The sequence below is a fragment of the Numida meleagris genome, chromosome 4 (assembly GCF_002078875.1).
Source record: "Numida meleagris isolate 19003 breed g44 Domestic line chromosome 4, NumMel1.0, whole genome shotgun sequence".
Classification (NCBI taxonomy): domain Eukaryota; kingdom Metazoa; phylum Chordata; class Aves; order Galliformes; family Numididae; genus Numida; species Numida meleagris.
Genome location: NC_034412.1, coordinates 24745661 through 24758027, shown reverse-complemented (window position 1 = coordinate 24758027; position 12367 = coordinate 24745661). Strand labels below are relative to the sequence as shown.

Sequence of the window (12367 nt, the reverse complement as noted above, 5' to 3'; positions counted from 1 at the left end):
CTCTAAGATCATCTAGTCCAACCATCTCCCTACCACCCATATTGTCCACTAAACCATGCCCCTCAGTGCACATCTCCGTGCTTTTTTTTTTTAAATAAATGAGACAGAGAAAGAACTTGTTCCTGTTTTTTGGATTTGGTTCATGATCTGCTTTCTGATTTAAAATAGAATATATTTCAAACTTTCTTCATTTGATCATTCAGACTTTCATTATTTGATAAAATTGTTCTGTAAGCTGATTTCATCTATAAGCTGTCCTGTGCTCAGTATTAGTTTTTTTTTCTGTTTTCTAAGAAATTGTGAGTAAATATGATCAAGTGAATGTGACAATTTATCAGCCATGCAATAATTGAATTTAGAAAGAAAGCAAATCATGCCTTTCAGGAAAAGTAAGAAATTATGCCTTGAAGGGAAAGTATCTTGATTCATAAATATACCCTTTTTATATACTGCAGTCTCTATGAAAAGTAAATTGCTTCATATGTGTTAGTAGAAATTCCTTTTTTTTTCCACATGGCAGTGTGGGGCCTCAAATTTTTAATCATCCCATCAGAGTTATTGTGAATCAGAACACCTTTTAGAAAACCACATGAAAAAGATGAGCAGAATATGATTTTTTAAAAGAATATGTGTAATTTGATAATAGCTTCCTAAGGAAAATGCTTTGTTTTAACTTAATATGCAGAATACTTCACGTGGGGTTTATTTTTCAGTTTTTCACTGGATCAAAAACATCGGTTCTGATTTTTAGTCCCTATTTAAATAGCATAATACACTTTATTTGCATGTAGTACTTTAAAAAAGTGCCTGGAAAAAATCCTCTGAAGGAAGGATGTTTGCGGTTAGTGCAGCACTGAACATGTAATCCTAGCAATTCTGATATCCATCTTTAATTGGAAACCTGATTTATTTCAATGTTTAAGTTGGAATTCTAGCATTTTTGATGGGCAGTTTGTTTGAGGAATATAATATTCACATTCCCTCTCTTTATCAATGCTTTTTTAAATCTGCGTCACTGGGTGGAAAGTGAATAACAAAAGTAGCTTTTAAAACTGTTTTGCTGTTTAATTTCAGAATGATACTGTTGCTTCTTTCTAATTTGCAAGGAGTTATTTATTTTATCTAAATTGAATGTTTTCATCCCCAGAAGTTCTAAGTCCCTTATAAGAGTATTTATAATGAAAGTGTTGACGGAACCTTAATTTTAATGCCTTGGCTGAAATGTTTTTATGAGAGTTTCTTCCCGAAACCCCAGAAAGTGATTATTTTTAGTAAAATATTTCCATATGTACCTTAATAATATTCATTCTAGAAAAAATACACTTTCTATATAGAATTATTCATGATCACTGATTGAATACTTGTCTGCAATTCAAACTATGTGTTCTCTTGGTGTAGGAAACCACAAAGACACCCACGGCAGAGCTTGCATGGTTCAGGAATGGAAGTGCAATCCACAGCTTGAGTTACAGCCTTGTTGTTCCATACTGTTCTGTGAATGCTTAGAATATAGTATCTTCTTGACATTAGGAACAGCAATTTTGGCTAAGAGGAAGAAGCATTGAGAAGATTTCTTGAGAGACCAAGAAAATGTGATGCACATGTGAACAGTTGTTCCTACCCAAAACATTCAATGGAGATGGCAAACATATGTATTTTTTCACGTAGCTTGATGTTTTCTGTTTTCAATCAGTTGCCTGTTCAGAGCACCTGTTGAGTTAGATTTAATTTTTAATTCCCTTCTGGATAGTTCATAATCTTGGGGAAGGATGGTGTCTTCTAAATTGTCTTTGCTTACAGTAACCATTAGCTTTTTATTGTTCAGAAGCTGTTTCCTGCAGAGTAAACATCCTTTTATCCATGTCTATCCGCTCATCCCTTACTGTTTTCTTTGCTACCTTGTTTGTGGAATTCAAAAGGTTGTTAACAATTTACTACTGATCCTTAGGCAGATGTAAAACAGAAGCCTAAGTCAAACCCTTAATCTGACAGTGAGATTCTTGTCCTTCTAAAACCAGTGGGGCTTTGACAGTGACAAATGTGTCAGTATTTTCTGTATCTCTGCAGCAATCCTGGATGTATATTACTTTGGAAGTTTTAATACTGCTTGATTTTCATGTTCCTTTTGTCCCTTTATAATCAATGAGGAGAGTCAGATTTCTCCCAGGGACAACTCAGTACTTAAGTTTTAATTCCTGCTCTGAATTGCCTTCTTGAGAAATATCTCATCTGACAAAATCTTTTCAAGGCTTTGTTTTAACTACCTGCGCACAGTATGAATTTGGCTGAAATGGATACATCATTATGTCTTTATGATTTCAATACATTTTTGCCATCTGGATTCTCCTGGACAGTGTTCTTGTAATATACAAAAAAAAAAAATTCAGACAGTCACCCACATAGAAAGAAAGATGGAATTTAGGAGAAACAACAAGGAGCAGAAAGAGCTTATCTTTTTACTTAATTTTCTTTTCATTTTCATACCACTGGTGGATAATTCTGTGTTTTCTGACAGATGGTGACAATTACTGCTTCCTTTAATTGTAGATTGGTCGTACAAGTTGCTGATAAAGGAAACCCCAGACTTTCTGCTACAAGTATTGTGAGGATACTAGTGGTAGACATTAATGATAATGCTCCGATCGTCCAACCACCTGGTGAAGTGGAGGTCCCAGAAAGTAAGTGTGATGGTACAGCTAGGTAATGTCTAAGACTGGGATTTGTCAGACTATCATAGTGTTTTCTGTGATTTATATAACCAAGAGATTACAGCCAATTGATTAACAGGTCATATTAATATTGAAATATCTACGTAAACTCTGATCTGCTTTTTTTCTCAGAGGCATTATTATTAATCTTTAGATACTATGCTTAAGAACAGTTTCAAATAAAACTAGAGGCAACTCAAAAAGAGAAGAAACTACAGAAGTACATCTGTAGTCTGTTCATTTTGCACTCCAGTGTCATATTGATCAGAAGTCTTCAATTTCTTATTTTCTGCAATAACAATACTTGGTGCTAAAACCAGCACTGATAGAAATGAGGCATACTGAAGTTCATGGTGACAGAAGTAATTCTGTAAATTTGAATGAAACTTTAAAGTGATCTGTAGCTTGGTCTGGTTGATGGCACGAAGAAGAGGACTCAGACCTTATTCTCACTGCAGCAATCAGTTGGTAATGTTGTGTGACATTAGCTCAGCACTTACATACCTCATTTTCAGCATTTTAAATAACAGGCATTGTAAATGTGATGCATTGACATAAGCAGCAACATGTTTGTAAAGACTTAGTCCAATCCTCCTATTAGCAAAAGGTATGAAGACTGTCTTGTCATTGATTGCTTTCTTCTGAATTTAGCTTCCACTTGTAATGACAAGAATGGGAGCCATGGATGTATAGAAGCTGTAAACTACTAGCTATTTATTTAGGCTTTTGTATTCAGTTTAAAAACATTTGTCCCAGGGCTTAATGCCCCAGGTATGCAAATGAGAAATGTTTTAGTCTGTGTTGACTCCAGGCTTGATTCGATTATCACTGATAGTCAGGTTCTGTTTGCAATTCCTGATCTGTCAGTTTGACACAGGACAAAAGCTGTCTGTATCCAATCTCTAAATCTCACAGGAATATACATTGAGCCGTTAAGATTCCGTGCCTTTTGGCTCTGCTTGGATGTCTCTCTAGTGGCCTCTTCCTCCTGTGGAAAAGCTTCAGGACTACAGCTGTTGATTCTACAAAGACCAGGGGACTGTGTCTCAGTCAAATATTCCTGTGGAAGTTTGGGACACTGTACAGTTAGTTCATGTCAGCTAAATATGTATCACATTTCCACCTGTGTAGGTGTGTTGCTGTGTAGGAAAAACATGAAAGTTCCTGTTCCAAGTGAAGAAACAGTTTAAGGGTATGCTGGCTCAGTGAAAGTTTAAAGAAAACCTTGTTTAAAATTGGGAAGGAGCAGATGCAATTGAAGAAATCTACTATTAATTTTGTATCATTTCTGAATCTTGCTTTTATTCTAAAATATGAATCCAAAAGCCACGCCAAAAAAAAAAGACCAAAAACACCCTAATGCAGAAACATTATCTAAGATTTAGTATTAGAAAAGAGGCAAAATCTTCAGAAATTGTAACATCATCCTCAGCTGTGACTTACTCTGAAAATTACTGTTTCAGATGTCCTGCCTGGTTTTACAGTCATTCAAGTATCAGCAACTGATGTGGACTCTAGCCCAGCACTTCAGTTTGGTTTAAATGATGATAAACGTACTGGAATGAAATTTGCTATCAATCAACACACTGGTGTAGTCTCAGTGGTAGAACCACTAGATTTTGAAGAAACTGCTGTGTATAAGCTGGGAATTATAGTTTCAGATTCTGCCCATCAAACAGAAGCAGAGCTCACAATCCATGTTTTGGACATCAATGATAACACACCAGTGTTTACTCAGGATTTGTATCAGGTGAGGAAGCAGCAAACAGACAACTGTGTGATGTCTTTCTCTGTGTGAGGATAAGCAGTGGGAGTACATGTTCATCTTTGTGTTAAAACAGCATTTGATCACCATGGAGAAGGAATGTCTCTGCAAGCTATTACTGAGCAGAAACAGAGCAGACTGTACAAACTACTCTTCTCAGAAATCCTCGCCCTTTCCTAGGAATTCTGTGAAAAAGACCAAAGATTTTGTTCAGTATTCGTGTTCGTGTTTCCTGGCTTCAGAAGAACAGTGGTGGGAATGCTACTATACTCCTTACACTGTGCATTCATCACTTGAAGTTACTGGATATAATCCAAAACTGGTTTGGGGAGCAATTGTTCAGAACTGGTTGTTTCTTCTGACAGAAAAGAAAAAAAAAATTGGTACATTTATTCTGAGCCAATTATTACGGCATGTATTTCTTCATTTTCAGTTACACAGCTCTCCAGAGGTATAGCAGCTGTCCCTGTGATAGGTTAGGCACGTACAGTTTGTAACATGTAGCCTTGCCTTTCAGCCATGGCACACTAGTAGGCAGTGGGGGAGACTAGTTTTGACTTCCCTAGCATCTCCTACTAGATGGAGGACACAGCTCAGCTTCTGGACTTCTGGACAGAGATTTGAATGCTGTTTTCAAAGTCAAAGTGTCCAACAACATTTTGAACCGAAGCTGCTTTAGCAACTATGGGCCACTATGATGATTAAAGGAATTGGAATACATGTCATACAAGGCTCCCAAAGGTAGAGATTAGACTGATGAAAGGGTTTTGGCCTGACATCTTTATGTGAGATGAAGGCTGCAGGGCTCGGGCTAAGACTAGGCGCGTGTAGTGGCTTAGGTTAGGGTTATGGACAGGGGAAAGACAGCCTGGAGCTGTAGAGGAAGTGAGGCTGCCAAAGGAGTCGTCTCCTTAGGACTTGTTCATGTATGGCTAGGCTGTGGGGCTTGCCCAGGAGAGCCTAGAGCATGGATTGTTCAGTCTGGCAAGGAAAAGGCTCAGAGAGGATCTCACCAGTGTGTGTAAATACCTGCTGGGTGGAGTAAAGAAGAGCAAGACTGTTCTCCGTGGTTCCCAGTGACAGGGCAAGAGGCAGTGGGCACAGGCTGAAATTCCCGTGAAACTTCAGGAAGATCTTTGTCCTGACAATGAGGTGGTGGAGCCTCCATCCCTGGAGGTATTTGCAGTCTGGAGCAACATGCTCTAAGTTACCCTGCTCTGAGCAGGGCCTGGACAGCACAGCCTCCAAAGATGCCTACCAGCCTCAGCCATTCTGTGGGCCTGTGAACTCAGCTATTGGCTTGACTTGGTGCTTTTTGTGTCTGTTGGGGCTGCTCAGAGCCAAAATTATGAAGCCTCACAGGAGACTTGGGTTGAGTAATGCTTTGTTTATAAATCTCAGGTAGCTCTAAGGAATAAGCTTAAGGAATTGGCAGAGTGGAGAATTTCAGTCTGAGCATGTGCAGAGAAAGTGGCTTAGCCACTCACATAACGGGAATAGACTGTAGGCATCTGTAGAACTTTCAGGTGCCTGAGTTGTCAGGATTTGTAAATCATCCACTTAAACTTGTTAGTCAAAATCCCAGAAAAAAAATGTACTTGTAATGCTCAAGTGATTTTTGGAACCTGGCCTTAACCAGTTTTCCTTAACCCTCGTGTGTGTCTGATTTTGGAGAATAATTTAGGGAAGTCCTTACTTGTGCAGATGTTAGAAAAGGTTTTGTGGATTGAAGTGAATGTTACAGGCAGTGTTATGAGCTGTTGTAAATCAGTGTATCTTCGTTGGCTGTGCTAACATAAGCAGCTGAACTCTCTCCACAGTCCTGATGATTTGATATGTTGCTTCAACAGTAAGATACACTGCTTCTTTTCAGTCAGTGATATGTATAACTCCCTATTCACAGTCCTGTAATTTTTACCCCTTTATTGTCCTTTAAAGTCTTTTCATATTTATGCTATATATGGCTGTTATGCACATATAATCTGCATGTTAAAATGATTTAGACTAACACTTGAAGCAGCTGCCTTTGTAGCTACTATTAATTTGAAACTGAATTTACAAGGTAAAAGGAAACTAGTCACAAAAATACTGTGTCTAGACTTCAGAAAGTGGAAGCTTTTAAGAAGGGAGAGGCCTGTTTTGGTTTCCCAGGTTATATGTAGAAAAGAAGGGAGAAATTTTAAAATTTACTGAGAGTAATCTGGTAATTTTTCAGAATCTGGTGCTGAGATTTTCAAGTTTTAGCGGTTGAGGGTTTGTTTTGTTTGTTTTTTAGTTTCTGCAGAATGGGACTGCAAAGAAGAAAGGAGAAAAGCCAGTCCTAGTTGCAGTGCACTGTGAAGTGTTCCTCTTGTTAGTGTATTACTGAAGAGAGATTCAGGGAATCGCTGAACTAATCAAATGAAGCCTGAACTAGATTAATTTTACTTCTGTTTAAATGTTTCTATAAAACCTGGCTGTATTGTATGCACCATTTTCAATATCATAGCTCCTTATTTTTTTATCCATTAAGGAAACAGGTGGGTGAAACCTTTTCTAAAAACTAGAACTGTACTCTTTTTTTCCCAATCAGATCAAATGAAGGAAAACCCATTGTTTATGTTCAAAATCTTTCATTAAGCTTTATCAAAACTTCCATTTTTCTTTACCTGACAGGTGAGCTTGCCAGAGTTCATTTCAGTGGGTACCACTGTTCTGACTATCTCTGCTGTGGATAGGGATTCAGAGCATAATGGAATGATTTCCTACAAAATCCTCTCTTCCTCGAAGGGATTTTCCGTTGATCACAAGAATGGTGAGTCTGTAAGCATGGTTTATTATTTCCACTTTTTCAGTGTAAACTGAAAAGTCATATTCCACTTCCTCGCTTGTTGCCAATGATCCATTCCAGAAACTATTGGTGGCTGAAGTCTACTATGCATTTTGGCTACATCTGACATTATTGATGAAGAAATGATAGCATCAAAGACCAGTTCTCAATTTGTCCCTGAACCGTGCTCAAAACAGCTACTCACAGCATCCAGTAGCATAGGTACTATTCTTCTGATGTAGCTTAACAGAGAAGCTGTTGTACACTTTTCAATATTTCATGGCCTTTCAGCTCATGTATTAAGCTGCATTAAATTTAGGTTCATACCTGCTGCTTTTCAAAATAAGTTGAACCTATCGTAATAGTTTCTCTACAGCTTGGGCTGTATGCTTTTTGCAGTACTTGTTATTCAGTCATCCAAAGTGGAATTTAAAAGTTTTCTAATTTGAGAACTCACTGTTCAAAGTACACCAACATTGTTAACAGATTTACTGATTTAATTTTTCTGATATAATGTAATACCCTGGGAGGTAGAAGGATGATGTGTGTGTGTCTCAGTATACATATGTACATATAATTTTTGCTAATGATGGCTTCAGTTGTTGTAGATACTGGAGAAATGATGTATAACTGTTCAGCAAGTAAGTGTATACCACTTATTTTTTGTTCCTAGGCAATCATGAGGTGAATTTTTGAATGCATATTTATTGAGTGATGGTAACTATAAACACTGAATGTACAAATGTCTTGCCCAAATAAAATTGTCTATTTTTCACTTGATATTAACCGACCTTTCTTTTATCCTTACCTCGTGGTTGTTTTTAACAGAGAATAGGAAATAGTAACTGTCACATAATGTTTTCTCTGTGGTGCTTAAATAAGAAACGAAGTAGATGGCTTTTGAACAAGTTCAGATAAGCAAGTTGAATGAAACATATTGACATAACTTATTGCCGAACCCACAATGCTGTTACTAGATTGCAAGCAAAAGCTAACTAATGATGTTCAGTAATGGACTTGCACAGCAGAGCCCCCCCCTAATGATGAACCTGTTATATTTTATTTTGCCTTCTCTTTTCTGCTGTTTGTATGTTCAACCTGCTATGAGGAAGAGAGAAATTTTTGTTGTCTGAGTGCAGTATGTGTATTTGATACTGCATCCTTGTGGGTAGGCCTAGGCTTAGAGCATTAGCTGTGATTTCATAGAGTAACATTGGGATGTGTAACATTTGAGTCATTTTCCAACATGACTGACAAGATTCAGCTTTTACAATCACGTTTATATGCCTTAATGAGTGTGAACTTTTACAAATTGTATTTTATTTTCAGGTTCATTGTTCACTACTGAGCCAGTGGCACAGATGGAAAACAATGCTGTTATTCAGCTACTGGTAGCTGCCGTGGACAGTGGCAGTCCTGCTCTGAGCACAGTCACCTCTATAGAGGTACACATAGAAGATGTGAATAACCATGCCCCTCAGTTCACGAGGGCACTGTACAATCTCAGTGTGAGGGAGAGTGCCTCAGTAGGAGAAAGCGTCCTTGCATTTTCAGCAATAGACTGCGACTGGACACATGAAAATGCATACATTGAGTACTCTATTATTGATGGCAATGCTGAGAACTTATTCACTGTGGAAACAAGCGTCACGGAGTCAGAAACATCCTACAAGCTTGTTGGCAATCTTGTTTTAAGCAATGTTCTTGACAAGGAAACTACTGCTTGCCATCATTTGGTCCTCCTTGCCTCTGATCATGGAAAGCCCTCCTTGAACTCAACTGCTACCGTGCTAATAACTGTATTGGATGTTAATGATAATCCTCCAGTATTTAGCAGCTCAGAGTACCATGTTCACGTCAAAGAAAGACTCCCTGTCGGTAGTCATGTCACAGAAGTTTCAGCAAATGACCCTGATGCAGGCACTAATGCAGAGATCACTTATGCTATAATTTCTGGAAATGACAAGCAATATTTTCAGATGGATGGGAAAACTGGATCTGTGGATTTGATGAAAACTCTGGATTATGAGGATACTACGAAATTTACTTTGTTCATCCAAGCCACAGATGGAGGAGCTGATATAAAAAATGCGGCTTTTTCTGTTGTCCATGTTAGCATCCTAGATGACAATGATTATGCCCCACTGTTTTTGTTTCCCAGCATGAACTGTATTGTCAGTGAAAACCTGCCCAGCTTTTCTTTCATATGTACTGTCACTGCCCTGGATTTTGACAAAGGCTCCTACGGACACCTCACCTACTCCATCCAGTCTTCGTGTTTGGCTCAGCATGAAGCTCCTAGAGATCATGACATGTTTTTCATTGACCCTTTGACAGGAGATATTCATACAAAGCAAATATTTGACTATGAAAGTCAGAATACGTACTGCCTCATAATTCAAGCAAAAGACAAAGGTGACTTACTGGCCACAGTTACAGTTCAGGTAGATATTGAGGGGAGAGATGAGTTTGACCCAGTATTTTCACAAGATCAGTATTTCTTTAATCTCCCTAGGAAAAATGAAGCAGGCCAGTTGCTTGGCAAAGTGACAGCATCAGATAATGATAGTGGACTGGATGGAGTTGTTCGTTACTCCCTGCTACAATCTTCTGCATTCTTTTCTGTAAATCAAAGTAGCGGTGACATTTATTTGACTCAAACTGTTCACCAAAATAGAAATGACAGCAAAAGGAATGATGATGCCCTGAAATTGTTGGTAAGGGCTCAGAGCCCAAAAATGGAGTCAAAGTTCACAGTATGTACTGTTCTGGTGAATGTTTCTGATTCTCCTCAAAGTTATCCTGTTGTGTCAGCCTACAGTCTGACCATCAACCTTTCTGTCTCTCTCATGATGTTCCTGCTGCTTGCCTTGCTTGTCAGTGTTATTGCAATTATTCTGAGACATAAGCGGAAAGATGTGATGAACTCTTATGTGAAAAAAGAAGCATTATCCTCCTCAGCTACTGACGTGAATTTGGCCAGAGAAGATATGGTTCTTAAGGACTGCCGGAAAATCCAAAGTACTGAGAGCAGTATGCTACCCATGGGTGCCATAGCAGATTGGCTGAGCCTGGCAGGAATCAGAGAGAGAAAAAATGACAATGTGCCGTGCGGGCATTCAGACTTCAGTGGCCACAGTTCTGCCGAAGGAGAAACGGCAGAGGATGAGGAAATCAAAAGGATCAATGAACATCCTTGCAGGAAGAATGCTGGCTCCTCACTGAGTGAATGAGGCTCCCGGGTGCCAGATTCGGGGATCCCAAGAGAGTCTGACGAGCTCTCCTGCCTGTCTGGGGAAACTGACATTGTGGCTACCATGCAAAGCATGGAGAACGTGCAGGCTGTTCAAGGCAAAGGTGGAGAAGCCTGTGATCCAGCCTATCCAAGTAACAAAGTGTTGTCTCAGACACTTAAAAGAACTGAAATAAGAGAGAAGGACGTAATGCCAGACCTCACAAGAGACTATGACTTGGTATCAGATAGGCAGGACTCTCGGTGAGATTTGGTCACAACTCTTGGCACCTCTGATGAGGATCTCAGAGGCAGTTACAGCTGGGATTATATGCTCAGCTGGGAACCCAGATTTCAGCCTCTCTCCTCAGTCTTCAGTGACATTGCAAAACTGAAAGATGAAAGTGTATGTGTTTGTAGCCTTCCTAAGGAGAAGCCTTTTGTTTTCCCTCCTCCCTTGATAACATCAGTAGCTCAACCTGGCGTAAGGACAGTGCCACCACAAATACCAAATATAATATCAGGGCAAGCATTTAAAAAATGCCTTCATTCTCCCCTTATTCAGAATCCTGGATACCCTCCACCAATTGTGACGCCCAGTATTTCTCCTTCTCTGTCTTTGCTTACCATGCAGACACCTACTTCTTCTCCATTAATGTCTGATGGGAGAAGGATAGGAACATATCTTACTTGTCCAAGCCATGAACTTGCAACAGAGGAGGAAATTCAAATCTAGGTTATTAGCTGATGGTAGTTTGTGGAAAAGTATATGGCTTGAAATGTACTTTGCTTTTTTTTAACAAGCAAAACTTGCCTGTCAAAACTGAATCACCACTATCTCTTCTGTTCTTGTGAGCTGAAGCAGTTAATATATAACATAGCCACAAACTTTGTAACAATCCATCATGTTCTTTGCAGAGTATGCTACCAGTCCATGAGGTTTCTCCTTTTGCAGCTCCCAACAAGTGTGGTTTCCCATGTAATTCACACAACTAGGTGCCTGAAAACCAACTTGATCAATTCTAATGTTTTTAACAAAATATGTTAATAACAAATTAATAGTAGTAACTGTTTTCTGTGGAGAATTTTTCTATGGTTGCATTATGAGGGGGTAGAATCACAGAATCATAGAATATCCCGAGTTGGAAGGGACCCACAAGAATCAAGTCCAACCTCTGGCTCCACATAGACCATCCAAAATCAGACCATGTGACTGAGAGTGGTGTCCAAATGCTTCTAGAATTCCAGCAAGCTTGGGGCTGTGCCCACTGGCCTGGGAAGCCTGTTCCATGCCCACCGCCCTCTGGTGAGGAACCTTTTCCTAACCCCCACCTGACCTTCCCTAAAGCAGCTCCTTAATTTGTCAGCACTGAAGTGAGACTGACAGGTCTGTAATTTACCAGGGTTTTCTTTCTTGCCCTTCTTGAAGATTGGAACAATGTTTGCCATCTTCCGGTCAACTTGGGACCTCTCCCCATTCCCAAGACCACTGAAAATAATTGAGAGGTCACGTGATGGTATTGGCCAACTCTCAGAGTACCCTGGGATGAATCCCATTGGGCCCAAGGACTTATATGCATCCAGACGGAGCAGCAAATCATGCACAAGTTTGGAGTTGGCAGGAATTTTATTGTTAGTGTAGTCACTGTTCTCTAACACAGGGTACCTGGGGTGCCAGAGCCTGTCACTGATGTTGAAGATAGGGGCAAAGAAAGCGTTAGATGTCTCTGCTTTGTCTATGTCTCTGTTTTTAATATGGCCATTCTCATCAAGTAACAAACCAATATTCTCTATCTTTTTGTTGTTAACATATTAAAAAAAAAAAAACAAAAAAAAACAAAAAAAAACAAAAA

The 12367-nt window shown here is 39.2% G+C and overlaps 1 protein-coding gene across 1 annotated transcript in view; it reads left to right on the top strand.

Moving 5' to 3' along the window:
• DCHS2 (dachsous cadherin-related 2) overlaps nucleotides 1–12341 on the top strand; it is a gene marked incomplete at its 5' end in the record, with an annotated part of 94826 nt that extends 82485 nt beyond the window's left edge. The window contains 4 exons of the mRNA XM_021393831.1: nucleotides 2548–2678; nucleotides 4172–4458; nucleotides 7129–7267; nucleotides 8612–12341. Coding sequence (XP_021249506.1) covers nucleotides 2548–2678; nucleotides 4172–4458; nucleotides 7129–7267; nucleotides 8612–10515 — 2461 coding nt within the window. The remainder of the gene's footprint in view (nucleotides 1–2547; nucleotides 2679–4171; nucleotides 4459–7128; nucleotides 7268–8611) is intronic.